The sequence below is a fragment of the Cynocephalus volans genome, chromosome 1 (assembly GCF_027409185.1).
Source record: "Cynocephalus volans isolate mCynVol1 chromosome 1, mCynVol1.pri, whole genome shotgun sequence".
In the NCBI taxonomy this organism is placed as follows: Eukaryota; Metazoa; Chordata; class Mammalia; order Dermoptera; family Cynocephalidae; genus Cynocephalus; species Cynocephalus volans.
Genome location: NC_084460.1, coordinates 287,736,490 through 287,759,047, shown reverse-complemented (window position 1 = coordinate 287,759,047; position 22,558 = coordinate 287,736,490). Strand labels below are relative to the sequence as shown.

Below are 22,558 nucleotides of genomic sequence, written 5' to 3'. Positions count from 1 at the left end.
TAACAGTTCTGTATTTATTTTCATGTTAATAGAAAAAACCAAGGAGCACATCAAGCATTTGATTTCATAGATATCAAATTTAAATAAATGTATTCAAGTAAATAGACGTGAGTCTAGTTTTCAAAGCTATTTAGAAAGTAGCAGTTCAAACTCTACGGTTACTAGAGGTGGGAAAAGGGGAGAGAGAAGGGGATTAGGGAGATATTGGGTTAGAGGCACAAAGAATAATTATGATCTGTAATCATGCATATGCCAATAATAATTATTTGATTTAATCATCACAAATTGTACACAAGTAATAATAGTTAACACTGTACCCCCAAAATATGTATAATCAATTATTCTTCAATTAAAAAAAGAAAAGAAAATAGCAATTCAAGCAGAATGCAGAAAACTGTGACAGGGTGGGCAAGTGACTGAATGTGGGCAGGACAGCGCTCAGCGCACCCCTGTAACTTATTGACTAGTTGGAGTATAGTAGGTGAACCAGGTACACATTAGTGGACTCTGAGCAGGTGAGAGAGTTGGGCCAGGCAATCAGTGTAGACAGTCACTGCTCCTTCCTGCTGTCCTTCCAGCTGTGGAGAAGGCTCCGCAGAGGAGTCGGGGTCACCCTTAGCCAATTCTCTCCCTCTCACAGGTCAATGCTGGGCCAATGGCCTATGCACGAGCTTTCCTTGAAGAAACCAATGCAAAGAAATATCCTGACAACCAAGTAAAGCTTCTGAAGGAAATCTTCAGGTAAGCTTCTCTTTGCTGGAATGTTCTTTCTTGAACCCCTTCAGGCAGGGAGTGTGAATTTCCCAGGAAGCTGCCCACCAACCCTCTTGGAGATGGTGGAGTAGATCGGCAGCCCGACTTTGAACTCGAAGTCGGTGTACTTGGCACCACCCCTGCAGCTGATTTTTAATTTGGTCAATGCCATCTCTGAAGGCAATTTGCAGATGCGTGCGGGCAGGCCCTTGACGTGAATGAACGCCTCATCAAGGAGGACCAGCTGGAGTACCAGGAGGAACTGAGGTCCCACTACAAGGACATGCTCGGCGAACTCTCCACAATTATGAATGAGCAGGTGAGCTTTCAGTGGATAGAAAGTGTCCTTTACCCCAATGCCAGGAGGACTGGGATGAGCCTCTTTCCTTGCTGCTGGAGTCACTGTCCCTTATGTCAGCACCGTGTTGCCCAGTTGCTCTCTTCCCCCGTGCACAACATGCCTCAAAGCAGAGATCAGGGTGGGGGAAAAATCCATAGAAAAAGAATATAAGAACCCAGATACTTTCTGCAGAGTTCGCAGGTGTTTTTACCTAAGCCACATGAGCTGTTGGTTTTCTGGAATATTGGGTCCACTTAGATACTGAGGAACACTGAGTGGCATTCCCAGCAGGGTCTGCTGCCACTCCCCATCATCCAAGCTTATGGACCTCACAACCCCCAGACTGCCATGTGGAGTTCCAGAGTTTTGCACCAGGGGACTCTGTACCTCACTCAGAAGAACTCCAGGACCTTTCATCGCCTTTAATCACCAAGACACAAGAGGCTGGGCCTCTTGCAGATGTTAACAGTTAGAATAAAACAAAATCTCCCAGCCCACAAGCAAGTTAGCCATGATTTCTGGCAGGTATCCAGTATGTTCTATAAGGCTGTGCACAAAATGTGGGAATTCAATAATCATAGTACTTTGGGGGTGCTAAAAATCAAGTAGTTGAAAACCAAGTACTGCTCCCATGGCCCATTTCCCAGCACCCATCGACCCTCACACTCTCCCTGGACATCTCACCCATGGTCTCCTCCAGCAATTAGGTGTGTTCTGTACAGAATAATTGAGGGACAGAACTTGAAGTAGTCTGCTAGTAGTGCTCCATACATTGCAGCCACACAGTTAATATTAGGTCCCCTTCCTTCCCTTAATTGACCTAGCACTGTTAACACTATCCCCAAAATATGAAATGTGCTGTACAAATCTTTTATTCTAAGTGCATTTCCCATATATGTTTCTTTTTTCTTCTGCTTCATTTTCTCTCACCTACATTTTTAACTCTCCATAGTAGCTAGAGAAAGAAATGGTTGATTGACTTCTGTTGGAGAGAATGAATTCCACCAGATAGGATTCCTAGTGGAGGCAGTATTGGTTTGGGCTTTTTTAGGGGTGATAGGAATTAAATACTCAGGAGAGATGCCTTAAAAGCATGGGGGAAATCATAAATCTGGGAATGAAACAAAAAGAACCAACAATGAATCTGAAAGTTGGGAAAGGCCGTGAAGAATGCTTGTCTCCAACTGTAAATCTGTTCTGACCTTGAAACTTCCAGCAAAAATTCTTGTCTCTCTTTTTTCCTGGCAGCTCTGTCGAGGTCCGTGTTTGTACAGCTTCTCTTCCTCTGTGTCTAGCATTTCCCTCAGTACTGTAAGCAAAAGTGGTACGTTGTGCTTTTCTTCCTATGTCTACTTTGTCCTTTGTGGCCTTCCAGTCTACTTTTCTCTCCCTAGCTGTTCATTTTCCCCAGTCACCTCCATCTTGACTGGTGTTCTGTAAGTTTTTATTTAATTAAAACAAATTTATTTCCATTTCAAGGTAGGTCAATGAAAAAACAAAGCCCTGGTGATTAAAGTTAAAGTTAACAACTTAGCTTTTAAAATGAAAATTCGTATTCCATTACCTTCTAAAATGTGTTTGAGGTCATTGGTCTCCAAAATAAAACTACACTATACCCCAATGTGCTAAAACAAAAATACAAAAACAAAGACCAGGTGATTATGGAGAGAGAAAAATAACTTCCTTTCCAAGGAACCTTTGCTAAAAAAAAAAAAGCAAAACTCGACTCTGTGCTTCCTGGAAACTGATGCAAAGAACAGACACTGAGAGATTGCACAGGTCTTGACGGATTGCACAGCAAAAGAAATAGATCTGTTGGCAGGAAAGATAAACTTCCTTATGATCTTGAGCTTCGTGGGGATTTGTCACATAGGTTTTCATATATAGGAATACCTTCATGTACCTATATACTTAAGCACATATTCTGGAGCTTTTAAAAAAGAAACAATTAGAATGTGTAAATAGACATAGAAAAATAGAATTAATTATGTAATTCACTCCAGGAAAGTCTTAGCTAGAAGAGTATTCTAAAGCCATCTAATTTACGAAAGAACCTTCAACAGAAGGAAAGAGATGGAACAGGATCAAGTGGAAGCTAGTGTGTAAAATGGAGATGTTGATATGAAGTAATTTGAATTGTCAGTGACAGGCAAGCAATAATTACTTTTGTAGGCAGCCAGAATTCCACACTGTTTCATAAATAGCGAAAATACATGAGTAGCATAAGAAACTCAGATAGTGCATGCTCTTGGGGGGGAGCAGAAGTAGCAATTCTGTGTTGGAAAAAGTGTACCATTAAAGGTGAGAACAGCATGGTAAAGTGTGCGGTTAGTGAGAAAATGTTCGTAACTAGAAATGTAGTTAATTTCTCCTCTGTACATGATAGATTTTACCGGTGCCTGGGGTTTCCGCTTTGATGTTGTTATTGTGTTTACATATCACTATTTGAATAGATCTGATAAGAAAGTATTCTTTAGGCATATTAACATTATTTTCAAACATAACATCAGGTCAAAATATACTTTTTGTCATATTTCCATTAAGGCAAACATTTAAATGAGGTTTCCAATGTTTTCTCTCTTTTTTGGTAGATTTTGACAATATAAATTATAAACTTTTCAAATAGAATAAAATCCTGGCATTATCCTTTTAGGATAAATAAAAAGTTTTAGTACAACAGTTATACATGTACACCCGACAGTTGAAGAGTACTGTGAAGCTACTTTAAATCTTCCCAAAACGACCAGCACGTAGTGTGCTTGAGAAAAAATTCTTTTAGATCTACTTTGACATGTGTATTTTCAAAATTTGCAGATATCCTGTAGGAAATAAAAATCACTATTCTGCGTTTTAATTTTGTGTTTGGGGATATTAACGTTAACCTCTCTATTATCGTTTTGTTCTGTTGTGTTGTGTTTTGTCCTGTCTTAAGATTCCAGGCAGGGACGACCCGTCACAGCGCGGAGTGGAGCGAACCTGCCCTCGAGTAACTAGCAGGGCGACTCCAGCGCAGCCCACGGTCTGTGTCTCATCAAGTGCTGAAGTTTGAGCAAAGGTCTGCAGCAGCAGACACACCTCTCAGCGAACTTTCTGAATCTGCAGCTAATCTCATAAAAGAGAAAGAGAGATTTAATTTATTTGAAGTTTCTACAGTGTTAATATTTTTGTTTACCTCGCTAGCTTGAGAATTTTGCCAGTCTCTGAATTTGCACATTTCCTATGATATTTTTCCCCCCTTTGGAGCAGTGTTGAGCAACCCTAGCTGAATATTTGCCCTGGAATATCAATGAATGTGTCGCTCAAAAGCAAACCCTAAGTTTGCTGTCAGTTATAATATGTTCAATACCCTGTCCTAGTACACATATTTTAAAGGTCAAGGTGAATGTTTTTGTAACATTTAAGCATATTTCAGATGTAAATAGAAGATTGTAAAATACATGGTTTTTATCAAGTTTAAAAGAATCTTTTTAGTTAATACCTATGACAGTACTAAAATTATATGAATAACATTTCAGATACCACTATATTAAAATATTTGTGTATGTGTAAAAAGGTGTTGATAAATACTAATCTTTACAGTTTGTGGAGTTCCTTTATTTGTAATATATGTGCTCTTAAAAGCAACAGGATGTGAAATTATGAAAGTATTTTGTTGTTGTTAATAGAAATAAAAAATACAGTTACTTTGCATTTGGTTTCCTCTGAGGAGTTGGGTGAGTTACTGCTAAAAGTGGTTCACGGGGCATCTATTGAATGCAGTCCTGTACTCAGTACTTATGATGCCTTTCCAAGAAATTATGAAAGGACTCAAACCTCAGCTGGAAAGTGCCTCCAAAGATGAACTAGACAGGCCAGGGGTTTCCAGACCTAGGAGAGTATTACAATGATTTGGGGAAAATATAATGAATGAGAAATTTGAGTGTTGTGGTAGATATTAGGGCTATTCACAAATATTCCATTTCTACACTCTATAGTGGGATTGCACTTTTCTGCCTCTTTTGAAGTTAGGCATAACCATGTGACTTGCTTTAGTCATTGAAATGTGAGTAGAGGTGGCATGTGTCACTTTCAAGTAGACGCTTTAAAAGCCAGTGAATGGTTCTGCCCAGTCCTTTCCCCTGATGTAGCTGTCTTTGAAGAACATGGAGATGGAGCCTATATCAGCCTGAGTCCTTGAGTGACCATGAGCCAGATACACATACACTCCATTCTCTACTAACCCTATTGGTCATATTGTCTGAGTAAGAAATAGTATTTAGTTATGTTAAGGTCTCCAAGATTCAGAATTGTTTGTTACTGCAACACATGAGTTTATTTTGGCTGATCTGTATTTTTATCAAAGCTGTGACTTATGCTCTGTCAGGTTTGGGGACCACAGACATATTCCACCCACTGGCCCACCTCCGCCCTCCCCCAGCCCACATCCACTGCAATGGAACTGAACTGACCTGCCTCTAGATGCAAAAGGCAAGCTAGAGAGTATCATTTCAGATTCACCTTCAGCAGCCATTCCAAAGTCCCAGACCCAAAGAAGAAGACCTTAGCTGAGCTCTTCTTTTTGCTATATGCATGAGTCAGGGAGGGAGGAATACATATTTTTAAATATTGTGTACAAGGAGTGATAAAAGGATATTTTGGATGAGAACTCTGATCCCTCAAGGCACATTTAACTGTTCTTTGCTCAAACAGGACCTGCTGCTTTATTTAAAAAGATTGCCCTGTGATGAGCTGAACTCTCAGCTTCATTCTGGCTCCAGTTCTCCTGGTTCCTGTCTGTCTGGGTCAGCATCTTAGAGCCTTTCTTCTGATTTCCCCATTCAGATCTTTAAGCTGCCTTAGACATTAAGGCAGATACATTAAGGAAGACTCTGCCTTTGATATTGTCTCCCACCCAGTCCCCACCTGTAAGCTCAAGTCCTCATGCCCCAAAACACTGTCAGCAATGGGTTGCCATCCTAAAACAAATCCTCCAAGGAAAGCTGTAAGGAAGTACACATGGTCCCCGACTTAACAATGGTTCAACTTATGATTTTTCAGCTTTACGATGGTGCAAAAGCAATACACTTTCAGTGGAAAACATACTTCCAGTGCCCATCCAACCATTCTGTTTTTCTTTTTCAGTACAGTCGTCAATACATTACATGAGATACTCAACAATTTATTATAAAATAGTCCTTGTGTTAGATGATCTGGGTTAACCATAGGCTAATGTAAGTGTTCTGAGCACATTTCAGGTAAGCTAGATCAGCTATGATGTTGACCCGTGTTTCATAAACTGGCTGCTCAGAGACCAAATCAAACACACATGTCTTATCTGTTACACACAATGTCTTTAATTTCTTTCAATGAGTTGTCAACATTTAAGTCTTAGGAAACTTTATATTGAATTCTAGCTTTCTGGTATCTGTTGAAAAATCAGGTCATCTGACAATTTTGGACTCACATTCCAATATGACAACAATCAGTTAAACCTGAGACCCTCATGATCCCTTTACATGTGCTTTCTGACTTACTGTGGTCCGCACCAGGCCCTAACTGGGGAGCCAAGTTAGTCCCCTCTTATTTATATTTCTTGCCGAGATCCCATAGGCACGTGCAGATCCCAGTTTAGACAAACTTTTAATGTCTATCTAATTGTGGTGATTTTTTGGTGTGGACAGCAAACCATCTGCTTCAGACCCAGGCAGGACACATGTTAAAATGTGTCTTCCTGAGCTCCAACAGACCTTCTGAAATGGAAGCCCCTAGGGGTGGAGCCCAGTACCCAGGTCCACATGATTCTTAGACATACTAATGTATTGAAAACTCCACCAGGTCCTCTGTGAATTAACTACCCCTAAAAAATTACTCTGCAGAAGACAATGCCTTATAAAACAGTGACCTGATTTTGCCAAGACACTGAATTCTTATTTTACATTCTTTTCATCTTTACATAAATTTTACTTAATGACTCCTCAAAGCAAGTTCAGTAAAAAATGGTAGTAAATCTCCCAGTTCTACAGATGGGAAGACTGAAAATGAGACCAATTGCAGTATTTCCCTACTAGCTGCCCTGGAAGTTATCCAGCACAGACTAAGTGGACCTAATACTTAGGGTGTCAGGCCTGGCTCTGTCCCCTCATCCATTCATCATCAACTCAGTAGTGGCCTCTCTTTCCAGTCTCATTTCAAAGTGCAAAATGCTCAGACTGTAAAAAATCAATATGTGCCTTCATTTTGAGTAACAGTTGCCTTACAAATGAGTGTCCATTACCTAAACTTCACCTAGTACATTCCTATTCTGTGTTCTCGCTCATTTAGAAGCCAAAATAAATGAGCCAATCAGCATGTTTCCCTCATAGTGACATACACCTCTCTGTGGGACGCAGTCAGGAAAAGATAAGGAGTGTCACAAGCCTTGGCTTTCAGAACCGTGACTGTTGCTCAGCAGAAGGATGTCACCATATCTGCAGCATGATGATTCATCATAATAATATATCAGTCAAACTCCAGAAAATCCAAAAACATACATATTGTAGAAATTCAATACTCCTTTGAGCCACTAGGAAATGAAGAACATTTGAGAGCAAATGTGACAAAATGATCTGAAATCAAATTTAATATTTGTTCATATTACAAGTGGCTCCTACATCCTCCACCCCAAACTTGTATCCGTGAAAAGTTACATATAATATGATATACTATATTGCATGCTGATAACATGATACTTTATTCACAAAATGATAAAGGACAGGCATGACGAGCATTGACGCCTCCTCCCTTCCTCCTAACTTCATGCCGTGTCTGCTTGTCTGCACGTACCCTTCACTAGAGCTACAATGTTCTGAAGACTTAATAAAAACCTGTCTTTCTCCTCCTCCTGACACAAAGGTCCTTTTCCCTTTTCTCCAATCACATAAATCAAACCATGTACATCAGAACCCGGCTTCACTCATATTCGTGGTAGACCCACCCTTCAGGACTGAGACACCTGTTCCCCCAGCTGTGGGGACTCCTAGCAGTCGATGGCTCTCAACAGAGCCCTTCTCACCAAGGGTCACCTCCGCAGCTCAAAGGAAGCTCACTTCAGTGATTGGTTGATGGTGAGAAGTACAAAGGCCTGTCCTTGTCCCAATTCAGGACAACTCTAATGGGCCACCCTGGCTCCCCAACTCCTATTGAGACGCCTCTTGCAGCTACCTCACAGTTCAACTTCCCTCTCTACGAGGATTCCTACAGACGTTGATTCCCAACACACGCTCTCACGTAAAGCACCTCAGAGTTCTTGGGAAACAAATACAACAGCTTTTCCAGAAGATTTGCTCTTGTTCTCTGCCCATGATTGGCAGGTCCTGCCTGTGCCACCATTTTTCTTTTCTTCTCAGTTATGTGATCAGTTATTATGTCGTGTGTCCATGTTTTCCTTCCAACCATGTTACAGGCCTCCCTAGAGGCACATTGTGTCTTAATCTTTGCAGTCTTGACAATTCAAACTATTGGTCTGCACTTCAGGGTTTTGGGAGTCAGGTTCTCAAAGTTCTGCTGGATGGAGTAGGTCCAGAGAAAATGTTAGGTGTGGAATGAGGAGCAGAGGAAGGAAGGACAGACCGTGGAGCCAGAGGTCATTGCAGGAACTAGTGTCCTTGAATCTCTTTCCTAAGGACATATGTTAGAAAGTACAGTTTACTGATTTTTGGCTTCTTTTCAGCTCTCAGTCTTATCAGTTTATCTCAGTTTTAACTTTGAAGTATTTGGTACTGAATATGTACATCTGTAGGAAAAGACTTAGTTAAAATTATTTATGATGTGACATTTGTATTCGGAAGTTTCCCAGCTCCTTCAGATTCTCGTACCCTCCCCAACACCCCGCTGCCCAACATTCCCTCACAGTAGTCCTAACGCAGCCCTCCACCCAGTGCCAGCTCCCTTCAGTAGAGCCCCCTCCTCTTCTCCATCGATGCTGGTCTTGTTTCCGAAGGCATTCTGATTCAAATGCCAGCTCCAACCAGAACGAAGCTGTTGCCTGGGATACTGGGTTGAGGACTAAGTGAAACTACTTCTGGCCCAGAAGTACAAGCAACCAGTGATGCCACTGGAGTTAGGAATGGCAGCCTGTTTTCTGTGTCTTTGCCACCCCTGTGTCAACTCTGCTGAAAGGTTAATTGCCCCAAATTATAATGCCAATGGTTGATTTTCAGAAGCAGACCTACGGTTTGGGGGAAGAAATTAATACCTTCAAAAGACAATCTTTATCCCGAGAGGATGAATTTCTGACTTGAGGATTTTAGTTCTTCAAGAGGGTGAAGGAGAGTATAAGTAATAGCAGGAGCTGACATCTGAGTGCCAGTCCTCTGCGCCTCCACCCTGGCTATGTCCTCAGCCTTAACTAGGAGATCCATGGTCTACTTAAAGAGCACCATCCCATCCTGGCTGGGAGTTCTTTTGCCTGAGACAGAGCCTGACAAGAGTTGATTAAACTATGGGCACACAAGAAAAGCTGCTATGAACAGAGAGGAAATAAGCATGTTTGGGGTCAGAACATGGGTGATTAAAGTGTTCCAGGTGAACTATGGAGATGGAGAAGTATCAGCAAAGAAAGAAATGCCCAGGAAAGCTCTAAAGACCTTTGCCTTCCCCTTACCCCTTGATACTTTTTTAACGGAATGCATGTGGTGGGTTGGTGTCAGAGAAGAATAATTTGATGGAGAGATCTCCTAAGTTACAGGACTCAAGAGAGGCACTACTGTGAGCACATAGGGTTGACCTTGGAGTGATAAGGAGTGAGAGATAGATCAAAACATTCCCAGATGGGGTTCGTGCATGTCATTTGGAGAAGGTAATGGTGATTGAGCCCGAGTAGTTGAGCAAAGGTTTGCAAAGAATAGCTTTAAACACTAGCTAGTGGATTCTCCAGAGGAATCTGCTTGCCATTTTCTTGCATCATTAACATTAATATCCTAATTATAACATCATTTTTCCTTCGATATATTCCTTATGTATAAAGAACACTTATTTTTGAAACTAATGACTTTTCTTATATTTCATCAAAACAATACAATCATAACTACCAATCCTGGGGCGGGTGGGTTTGTTGTTGTTGTTATTGTTATAAATATGACAACGGTATCAGCAGGCTATTTTGCTGAACAAACTGGCCCATGGACTTTGAAAGCATGTTTCCTAATATTTACATGGAGGCTAGTGAGTTCTTTGGGATTTCTAAGGGACCTAACTCCTGCCGTGTGACTTCTCCCTTCAGATGAGCAATTTGTTTAAAGAAATAAGGAATAAGTTCTAGAAATCGATTTAAATCCAAAAAAAAGAAAAAGAAAGAAAAGCAATTTTTACTTTTTAACAAAAGTAAACTGGAAATAGAGAATGAAAGGCTCTGGATGGTTCTATGGAAACGTTTCCAAGCAGCAACCCAAGCCCAGGGGAAAGGCCTTTCACTGCCTCAGCTCAAAACATCCTTTAGATTCTTAAAGTCAAATAGGCCCATCACATTCTACCACCTGGTTTCAAATGTGCTACCTTCTTCTGAACAGCTGAGCAAAAACACATCCACTCCCTGGCTATTCCTGAGCTAAAGGATTTGGGAAGTTTGTGGCACCTTACTTTGCATTTAACATTTAGAAGGACTGAAAATAGGAGCCCTTTCCAGAAAGAAACTATTTCCATGAGGATTTTAAGCCCAGGAGTTGCAGATGATGATGCAAGATAATCTTCGCTCTTCCCCTCAAGGGATCTGGGTTCAGATATTATGGCTGTGTACAAGTACTACTAGGAAAAGTTGAAAGTGACAATAACAGCCCTTTCTAAACCAATATTCACTGCCTTCTATAGTATAAGTTGGGTGTGTAACTGTGCTACCAGAGTCTCTACTTTTCTTTCCCATTTTCCTTTCCTATCTTACTATAACTCCTGCTTGGAGTAAGTCAGAATTCCAAGAGAAGATGGGTAGATACCATACCCCAGAAATGGGGATTTCCTAACATCATACATTTGGTAATAATGAAGGGGATGTTTTAAAAATGCATGAAACACAGATTAATCTAGCCCAGCAAAGTGAGCTAACACTTCCCTGACTTCAAGGCAGATAACCGGCCCTAGGGAGTCTGAGGTTGCCCATTTGCAAAAGCTCCCATGGGATGAGGCATGTTTGTTTGTGCAGGGTAGCATGGCAACATTATTTTACATCTCTCAAAATAGCCTCCATTTGCTCTTATTCGTATGTATATCATTAAAAGTTGGATTTTCAAATCAAGTTTTCAGCAAAATAACAGGATGCCTTAAATCTGAATAACAGATTTCAATATTGCTTTTAGTTGCTATTAGTTTTTCCACTCTCATCAAATATGCAGCTTTTCCACTCCTTTCAACAAAAACTGACAAAGAGTAACTCTGGCAAAAAATGCAGGGTCCCTGGAGGACTGTGTAGCTGCAGTTCAGTTCCCTTTTATGGAAACCAGAGAAATGGCTCATGGCTGGAATTACAGACACTGGTCCCACCCTTTCACCTCAGAAATGGCCTGAGAGCAGTGTCCATCTCAGGTAAAAACCATGCTTTATCTTCTAAGCAGTTTCATTTCCTTAATGGAATTAACAACTTCTCGAGTTCCCTGTTTATCGTATCAGTGAACCCTCTGATGTCTAAATGTTAGCATATTCTCATTTTAAAAATTAACAAGTAATATTTTCCTTGTCAGAATAACCCACTTATATTTCCTATACTGTGATATCTTGACATTCAAATACGCCATTAAAATCAGATCTGAAAGACTTCCTATAGCAGCTCATTGCCAAGGGTGAGAAACAAAGACACTCCAGCCTCACATATCTAAGATGTTGCATAGCACAAGAGTAATGAAAAAAGGAATCTGTAGCGGAGACAGAAAACAAATAATTGAATCCAAGCATGTAACTTCCTGGAGGCAAAAATTACATCTTGTTTGCCTTTTTATTTCAGAGGCCCAGCAAAGGGCCTAGCATAGAGAAGGGTTTTCAATCCACACTTGCCAAAATCAAGTGGGTAAATGATTGAATAAATGAATCAAAAAGGAATCAAGGTTAGACTTTCTTGAGCAACTTAATACTGACTAATGGCTGTCATTGGTTTCTCCACTAATACTGTTGAAGGTGGCAGGTATTAAACTAGAAGGTCATAGTGGTGTAGGGAGTCACTGTGGCTCTGGAGCTACCTGTTGTTAAGGAATCAACTTGATCTTTCTCAGTGACAGAAAAACATTAAGAAGATGTAAAGTTTGATGGCATTGAAAAATGCCTAGAAATTATATAAAAACAAATGTGTTTCAGATGTTGAGATTGGAGACCCATTGAATTGATTAATGTTCTCAGCAATCATTTACTGTAATTAACAAAAAAAGTGGCTCAGAAATGGAATGGAAAGCTTTTCAGAGCAATGCTGTGAAATAGCTAAGTAGATAGACGTACATGTATAAATGTATTATTGTGAAAGAAGGGTAAAACAAAACTCAAATGAAGAAGGCGAGGACATGGGAGAGCTAGTGTAATGTAAGCCTAAAGTAAACTATTCATTTACTAGTTTATCCCAAAAAACAACATGTGCGTACACACACACACGCAGAGGAATAGCATGTTAATTTTGACAGAAAAGTTTTATTCAAATCACAAAAAGTAGAAATTAGAAGAAAGAAAGGAATAGAAAAATGACAGACTGCTCAAACCTAGTTACATGATACACTTTGGATTTTAGATTAGGCAAACTAGAGTAAATAAATTGACCCTGTCTGTTAGAATAATGGCAGAACTTCCAGCAAGGAGGCTCATTACTACACCCCAGAGTATGACTCAGGAACCACCCCTAAGGACTCGGTGAGCTTCACGGAATCTACTTTCACAGGCTTATGTCTAGGATGTGCCCTCTTGGGGTGCTTTTCAGGAGATCTCAATGTATTGGGGGAAAGAAGAATAGAGAAAAGAAAAAAAGGGGAACAGAGCAGAGGTAAGAGTGGGGGTGAACAGACTGAATGCCCACTATTGGCACCACGCTAAACAATTTTACCCACATGGGCTTATCAGCCTTCTCAGCATCACTGTGAACAGGTCTCCTCATTCCCATTTCATGGATGAGGAAATGGAGGTCCAGGGAAGTAAAGAAATTGGTTCAACATCACATTATAACAGGGGGCAGAACTAGATTGTTCTCAGATCTCTCTGCCTCCCACTGCTGTTCTACCACTTACCACTTGCTTGAACCTGGTTGAACCTAAACCAGAATCCTCCACAGGTCAGCAGGAACCAGCTGCTCTGGCCATACTCAGCCATTGCTCACCATGTCATCAGGTGACCTTTCCAAAGGTATTCCAAATCTCCTGGAGACGACAGTCCTGGATACCACGTGGGATTAAAGAGATTCTGTTGCCTGCCCCCTTTCACTCTAGGGAAATGCACATAGTGATGTTTTTCAACCTAAATGGTACAGATTTTGTACAATGAGAAATATCTTCTGAGTAAACTTGCATGTTTGCAGTGCCTTTATTATACAGCCTGCTAGATGAGGAAGTCTACTCTGGATGGCAAATTTATTACCAGAAGGCTGCATAGGAAAAGTGGAGTCAAGTATACCAGAAATACATATTTTAAAAGATATTTCATTCAAGCTCACTCTCATAGACTGTTGAAAAAACACTTTGACTTGCTTTATTTGAATAGAAAAGTTATTTTCCCTCTCAATGACGTACGTTTCTATAAACTGAATTATTTGCAACATTGACCTCTCTTCCAAGAACTGCATACATTAAACTCTGAGAAAAGTTTCTTCGACTTCCCTTTTCTTGGGGTTTTACGAACTATTTTGATTTCCATTCCCAACCCATTGCTACTTACATTTTATTTTCCAATTCACTTTTGAGATGTGTTTACACACATTTCTGTAGCCGTTTCAGTTTGTCTCCTGTGGGTCTTTGATTCTATGCTTATTTCCATCAGAGATGCTTTTTCTTAGTTACTTCTGAAATTTGTATTTGTGGCAGAAATGGCTGTGTCCCTTCCCCATCTCTGTTCTGCCCTTCTTTCTTAGTTCCAACCATGATTTTATGCAAGAGATGAAGGTGCCGAGCCAGAAGACTATTTCTCAGCCAACCTTGCTGCACCTACATGATTAAAGTCTGACCAATGGCATATAAGTGAAAGCTGTTGGGTGTCACTTCTAAAAATGCTCCCTAAAAGAGCTGGCCTGGGCTCTTTCCGCTCCCCTTCACTTCCTCTAACCCACCTGGTATGTGAGCCTGAGTCTTGGTAGCATTTTGGACCATGCAGGGAAAACCATACATTAAAGATGGCAGAGCAGAAGGAAGGAAGCTAGGTCCAAGATGATGATGGAGTGCATGCCAGTCTTAGACTGCCTATTTCTGGAGAGAGGAAAAAAAAAGAAAACTTAAAAACTCTTATCTTTTAAGCTACTATTTCTAGTATCGTTACTAGCATCGTTTTGCAATTTCTGATAAACACAGTCTTCCTGGACTCCCCTAAAGATATGGAGTTGCTTTCTGGTCACCTATGGCACTTAGATACTTAACTTTAATCTAATCCTTTGGGATATGACCAAGTGAAATTTCACACAGTATTAAAAATCTTTGGTCAAAGACAAATACTATTGCAGGAAATTTAACTTTGAATCAAACTTCTAAAATGCCACTCTACCACAAAAATCAGCAAAGAAACATTTCAGTACAGCAAGTTTTAAAAAAAGTATTTATTAAAATGCCTGTTATCTCAAGGGTGATGAATATCTGTAAACTGAAAAAGATCTATTAAATATTTGGTCATGGCTATGGACTTAGGGATTTTGAGGGCAAGAATTAGCTTAGGAATAACAGAAGTATAGGTTTACCTAACAAAAAAGTTCAGTGGTAGATCTGGTGTCTAACACATGACTGGATCTTCAGGAATCTTTCTCTCTTCGGTTTTCAGCTCTGATTTTCTTTCTATTGGCTTTGTTCTGCAGCAGGCTTTTTCTATATGACTTCAAAGTTGGCCACTAACAGATCCAAAACTGTAGCTTACCAGCTTGAAAAACAGAAGAACGCAAGCACTTTTTCCCCAATGTGATGTATTAGATGATCATTCAGTAAGTATTCCTTATCTCCCCCTCAACTTTCATGAGAGCTTTTGATGTCAGTATTAGCCATATGGTTTGTTTTGGCCTACGAAATATTTGGTAGATATAACATGAGTTAGAATTGAAATAGGTTTATACTGTGGAACCTGGTCTCTTACACTTTGTTTTCATCATTAGAGGACCATGTTTTGAGTTGAGTAGCCACTGCCCCAGGGAGAAAGAAAGATACATGGAGCAGAACTGCAGCCAATCCCAGCCAGACCCAGACCTGAACAGCCAAAGATCCCAGCCAATCACACCATGTGTAAAAGAGAGATAAACACAGACAGCTCCTGTATTTGCAGGTGTCACATCTGTGTATTCAACAAATTGCAGATCAAAAACACCTGGAAAAAAATTCCAGAAAACACTAAGTTGTTGCTGACATGTACTATGTCGTTAGTCCTATTATGGTTGCATCTGTACTGAAAATGGACAGACTCTCTTGTCATTATTCCCTAAACAATACCGTATAACAACTATTTTGATTTTATTAGTCATTATAAATAATCTAGCGATGATTTAAAGTATACAGGAAGACGTGCATAAGTTATATGCAAATACTACTATGCTATTCTTTATAAGAGACTTGAGTATCCTTGGATTTTGCTATCTATGGGAGGGTCGTGGAACCAGTCCCCTGAGGATATGAAGGGACAACTGTACTTACTGTATGCAACTGAGATTTGGGGTGGATTTTCATACAGCATATATGACGCAACAGTTAACTGATACATATGGAATTCCACCAAAATTCTCAGGCTTTAATCTCATTGGCTCAGGTCAATTGTTCTCAAAGTATGGTTATCAATATCACCTAGGAACAGCATCAGCATTAACTTGTTAAAAACAGTCAGGTCCCACCCTAGATCTACAGAACCACAAACTCTGAGGGAGGGGACTGGCAATTTTTATTCTAACAAGCCCCCCAAGTAATTCTAATTCACTGTGAAGTTTGAAGCCCACTGACCTAGATCATATATGCCCACCCTTAAACCAATCATAGTGCCTCCACAGTCAGGCTGGAGCTGTGGGCTGGTTCAGCAACACCACAATTATCTGAAATAGTGGGGTGGATCCTGAGAATGTCTATTTCTGACAAGTCCCCAAGTGCTGCTGCTGATGATGATCTGGGGACCACACTCTGGGAACCACTGTTCTAGGCAAAGGGCGTGACAGGAATGTTTCCCCATTGGGAGATCAACACTATTGTTAATGAAAGAAGAAGGAAACAAAAGAAGAAAGATGTTGGGCAGGGCACATATGTCAATCACAGCAACATTCTTATCAAAAGAGAAAAGTTCAGATGGAAAACATCAAACAATTATCAATATTCTCCAACAATTCTCTAGGGACAGGGAAATCTGTAGTGAACAGAGAAATCTCATCTGTCATTCAGTCCATAAAATTGATTGAGACACGAACTGATTTTTTTGTCTCTTCAATTTTGCTGGAATTCAGTACACATCTGAGGAATCAAACAAAAGACAGCAGGTTTTGCTACAGAGTGCCATGTATCACTTTCAAATGTGATATGAGTTGTCACACAAATCTTTCTGAGTACAATTCACTGAAGATAAGTATAGTGCTTAAGGAGACAGTGTCTGTGTATCAAACAATTGAGTCATTTTGATTCACTCTGTGAAACCAAGACAGCAGCCTACAGTTTTGAGTGATCTGAGGTAAGAAATAGAATCACAGACACTGACTATTGATGTTGTTTTAAATCTGTACTAGAAATGTGAAAATCAATGAATTTTAGAACTCAAAGGACCCTAGAGATATTTAGCCCAGATATCACAAACCTTGAAATGTGTTTTCTTTGTCCTACACAGCAACGTTTTTCTTTTAATGAAAATTATTGCCATATTTTATGTTTTTCAACTTTTCTCAATGAGTATGAAAATCTAGAGACACACTGGACAAAAGCCTATGATCCCTCATGGCACTGTAAGTTGGAGGTGAATGCTGGCTTCTGCCTTTTGAAGGCACACACACTCCTACTCTCCAGTCTGACACAGACACGCCACTCTCGTTTTCTATCAGCCCACCTGGGTCCCACAGGCACTTAGGTTTGCCACCCCTCATCTAGACCGACTTCCTCGTTTTACCAATGAGGTCCATGGTAATGACCAGTTTTAATTCATGGTATCTCTATAGGCGCAGACCAAGTTTTCAGTGTCAGTTTTTCACTATTTGAGGATGTAGTTTCTCTCAGAGACATTTATTCACCATGGAAAAGGGGATTCCAAAAGTTCAGCATTCAAATTCTGCTCAGTCAATACTGAGGTAGGTGCTAACATCAGTATATAGCTAAGTCTAGAAACCTAAAGAACAAATCCATGACTGATGTAAGAAATGATAGACCACAAGTTTAGTATGAAATGAATCTTATTTGGATTATGTATCCTAGAGATTTTCAACTCCTTTGGCTAGAAAGTGATGTGGTTTTTTTCATTAAAAAGTAATTTCTTATACCTTACATCCATGAGGATGACTATCAAAAAAACAGAAAATAACAAGTGTTTGAGAGGATGTATAGAAACTGGAATCTTGGGCCGAGCCCGTGGCACACTCGGGAGAGTGCGACGCTGGGAGCGCGGCGACGCTCCCACCGTGGATTCGGATCCTATATAGGAATGGCCGGTGCACTCACTGGCTGAGTGCCGGTCACGAAAAAGACAAAAAAAAAAAAAAGAAAAAAAAGAAACTGGAATCTTTGTGCACTATTGATGAGAACATAAAATTGTGCAGCCATTGTAGAAAAGGGTATGACAGTTCCTCAAAAAATTAAAAGTGGAATTACCGTATGATCCAGCAATTCCACTTCTGGGTATATACACAAAAGAATTGCAAACAGGGTCTCAGAGCAATATTTGCACACTCATGTTCACAGAGTACTATTCATAACAGCCAAGATGCAGAAACAACCTAAATGTTTATTAACAGATGAATGGATTTTTTAAATATGGTATATACATATAGTGAAATATTACTCTGCATTAAAAAGGAAGGAAATTTTGACACACGCTTCAACATAGATGAAACTTGGGCACACTTTGCTAAGTGAAATAAGCCAGTTGCAAAAAGACAAAAACCGTATTATTACATTTCTAAGAAATATTTAGAAGAGTCAAATTTACAGAAAGTAGAATGGTGGTTTCCAGGGGCTGGGGGAGGAATAAATAAGGTGTTATTTTTTCATGGGTATACAGCTTCAGCTTTGCAAGATGGAAAAGTTCTGGAGATTGGTTGGGCAACAATGAGAATATTTAGCACTACTGAACTGTATACACTGGAAAATGGTTAAGAAAAATTTTATATTATGTGGTTTTTACCATAATAAAAAATAACTTCTAAAAAGTAATTTCTTAGTCAAGTCTGCTAGATATTTTGGATCTGGTGTAATTATTTCAAAGGTCAGAATGGTGAAATCCAAAGATGAAATAGAAAGCAGATGTGTCTCATCCTGCAGAGAGCAACTGAACGCTCCTGCGTAGGAGACCTTCCATTCACATGAGCAGAGCTAAGCAAGTTCAAAGACAAAGCCATGCTCTAAAAAGATCTTGAAATGATGACTAACAGAATGCTCTGTAGAACTCGAACTGACACATTTTTAGACTAGAATTTTATCTCACTCCAAAAATTACAACAATTTATTGTACTTAATTTATTTCAAACAGTCTAAAACATAATGTGTTAAAAAATGAGAAACTCAATTGTTACATGAGTAATTAATAAACATTAAAAATGGTGAAAGTAAAAAGTAAATTTTATTATATTTAACCCATCCTTAATAATCTAGTTTGGGGGATTAATAATCTAGTTTTTGGATTTTAATACTCTTCTCAGTATAGATTAATTACTCCTATTCACCAAACCTAGAGATTATTGTTCCTGGTATTAACAGCAAAGGACTATATTAGCAGCTCATATTGTAATAGTTCTATCTCCCTGAGGTCATCAATCACTGAGAAAAGGCTAGATCAGTGTCAATGTCCCAGAAGGCATTCCTTTTTTTTAATGAATATTCATTAAATACGAAGCTAATTGTCACCCCTTGTGCCCACGATGTGAGGGCCAGATTCCTACTGGCAGCATACCCATTACCAGAAATTACTTTTGTACCCCATGCCCCCCACCCAATTATCCCTCAACCTCCCTACCCCTACCCCTACCCCCCCCCCTCCACTTTGTAGCCCTAGGAATGTTCCCTCCTTCTGTAAGACCAACGCACTACTGTGGTCTTTCTTTCCTCCCTTCTTTCTCGCTTAGCTCCCACTTATGAGTGAGCACATGCAGTATTTATCCCTCTGTGCTTTGCTTATTTCACTCAACATTAGTTTCTCCAAGTTCATCCATGTTGTTGTAAATGGGAGTATCTCATTCTTTTTTATGGCAGAATAGTATTCCACGGTGTGTATATACCACAGTTTCATTATACACTCATCTGATGATGGACATTTAGGTTGATTCCATGTCTTGGCTATTGTAAACAGAGCTGCAATGAACATGGGAGTGCAGGTATCCACACGACCAGCCCTACAGAAGGCATTCCTAATGTAAACCACCCTCTGATGATTTTGTAATTGTTGATCTACTTTTGTCTGTTGAATAGGGTATCTCTCAGCTGCTGGGGTGGCTATCATTTTGTCTCACCACATTTCCACACTGTCTTTGTGTCTCCAAAGACTACTGAGGAAAGAACAACTCTGCCCAGTGTTCCAGAGGCAACTCAATGGGCTGAGAAATTCACTAAATTTACGCCCAAAGAAATTTCATTTGGTTCACTAAAGAAATTTCATTTGGCTCCTCTCTGTCAATGTCTCTCATAGTCTCTCCTCTCTAATAGTTAATGTCCAGGCCTATGAAATGGAAACTGGAATCTATCCAGGAAACAGATTAGTCTAGTACTCCAGGGCTAGGCCTTCCTTGAAATACAAACTACAGACCTGTCTGAAAATTGTGAAGGGGCCACAGTTGCTATCTACATCTTGAAGCTTAGTTGCACCAACAAACATTATTATAAGGTGAAAATACTTTTGTAAGTGCTGTGAGTTGTGCGGAGGGGACATTGAGGGAGATGAATTAAAAGCAATGAGACTAGTCTTTGCCCTCAAGAAGTTTATCTCTTAGTCAAAAAGATAAATGCTATTTACATGATTCCAGAAAATGCATGACAGTGTATAACCAAGTGTCAAAATGTGTGATGTTGACTAAATTTGTTAAAAGATTTCAGTGGGGGGAAAAGATCAAGATGATATAAGATGTTGAGAAGGATTTCATGAACTTGATATGGTTTTCAGTGGACCTTAAAAGAAAGGTGGAATTTGATATACAAAAATAGAGAGCAAACCATCCATATGTTCCAGCCTAGATTCTATAATAAACATTTCCTATATTTTCTTTATCACACGTCCATCCATTTATCACTATAACTATCCATCAATCCATCTTACTTCTTAATATATTTCAAGGCAAATTGTTAACATTAGTATATCTCGCCCCTAAAAAACTTCAATATGGTATCACTAACTAAAATTTCTAAAATTTAATATTTGTTCATAGTTTTGGGGGTAAATTTTACATGAAATGGAATGCACAAATCTTAAGTGTACTCACTGATGAGTTTTGACAAATGTTCTCTCCTATGTAATGCAACTCGCCTCATAAGATATGTAACATTACCATCGCCCCAGAAAGTTCCTTCATGCCCCCTCTCTGTGAATATCCATCTCTAACACCCTTGAAGCAAATGCTGTTCAAAATTTTTTATCCACAAATTAGTTTTGTCTGTTTTAGAACATCATATAAGTAGAACTATATATCTTTGGAGTAAGTCTTCTTTCATTCAGCATAATGTTTTTTATATTTATTCTAGTTTTTGCATGAATCAACAGTTCATTCCTTTTTAGTACTGGACGGTATTCCACAGTACGGGTATACCACAATTTGCTTATGCACTCTCCTGTTGATAATCACCTGGGCTGTTTCCAGTTTGAGGCTATTATGGATAACGCTGCTGTAAACATTTGTGCAAAACCATTTCATTTTCCTTACGTAAGCACCTGTAAACAGAATTGCTGGGTCACATGACAGATGTACACTTTGTTTTATAAGAAACTGCCAGGCATTTACCCAAATTGATCCTTTCATTTTATACTCCCACCAATACCGTATGAGAATTCTGTTTGTTCCATATCCTCACCAACATTTGGGGCTCTCAGTCTTTTTAAGTTTAGTGATCTGGTGGGTGTGTCTTCTGGTTTTCTTCCTAGTGATGTTAGATCCTGGGGCCAAAAAATAAGGAGAAAGAGAAAATAACTTTACAGCTATACCAGCACTTCATTTACAACAGCAAGCAAAGAAAGAATGAAACTGGATGATGGGCTATTTTAAGGCTTAGTGGCATATTTTTAAATTAAATTTTGATGTATAAAACCGTTAGTAGCCATTAAAATTATATTTGATTCTGAGAGAATGCTGGAAAAGAAATGTCATAGAAATATTTAGTTTTAAAATTTATATCTTTTTGCTTCAAAACAAAATATACCAGAGAAACCTCTGCAAAGAATTGTTTTAAAAAACAGCATCTCATATCACCTCACCCCAATCAGACTGGTTACTATAAAAAAAGACAGAAAATAACAAATGCTGGCAAGAATGTGTAGAAAGAGACACCCTTGTGCACTGTTGGTGGGATTGTAAATTAGTACAGCTACTATGGAAAACAGTATGGAGGTTCCTTAAACAACTACAGACAGAACTTCCATATGATCCAGCAATCCCGCTCCTGGTGATATATCCAGAGGATTGGAAAACATCAGGTCAAAGGGACACCTGCACTCCCATGTTCATTGCAGCTCTACTTACAATAGCCAGGTGATGGAACCAACCTAAATGTCCACCAATGAATGACAGGATAAGGAAATTGTGGTATATATACACAATGGAATACTACTCAGCCATAAGAAAGAATGAAATTCTACTATTTGCAGCAATGTGGACGAACCTGAAGAAAATTATCCTAAGTCAAACAACCCAGGTACAGAAAGAGAAATATTGCATGTTCTCACTCATAACCGGGAACTGAATAAATAAGCAAATGACCAATAAAGAGAGACGGAGAGAAAGAAAGAAAAAACAACAATCACAGTAATACACTGAACTTTTTGAAAACTAGAAGTGAAAAAGAGAGGGGAGGGAGGGATGGGGGCTAATGAGGAATTTGTCAATGGACACAAAGAATGATTGCGTATTGCAATGATGAATAAGCTAACTATACTGATCTAATCATCACACATTGTACACAATTATCAAAAATCAGTATTGTATCTCACATGCAT

General features: G+C 39.4%; 1 protein-coding gene across 3 annotated transcripts in view; it reads left to right on the top strand.

The window, feature by feature from the left end:
- DOCK10 (dedicator of cytokinesis 10) overlaps window positions 1–4,142 on the top strand; it is a 263,202-nt gene extending 259,060 nt beyond the window's left edge. For all 3 annotated transcript variants that reach the window (XM_063115061.1, XM_063115054.1, XM_063115070.1), the window contains exons 54-56: window positions 641–741; window positions 934–1,072; window positions 4,026–4,142. In XM_063115061.1, coding sequence (XP_062971131.1) covers window positions 641–741; window positions 934–1,072; window positions 4,026–4,142 — 357 coding nt within the window. The remainder of the gene's footprint in view (window positions 1–640; window positions 742–933; window positions 1,073–4,025) is intronic.
- Window positions 4,143–22,558: the final 18,416 nt, after the last annotated feature.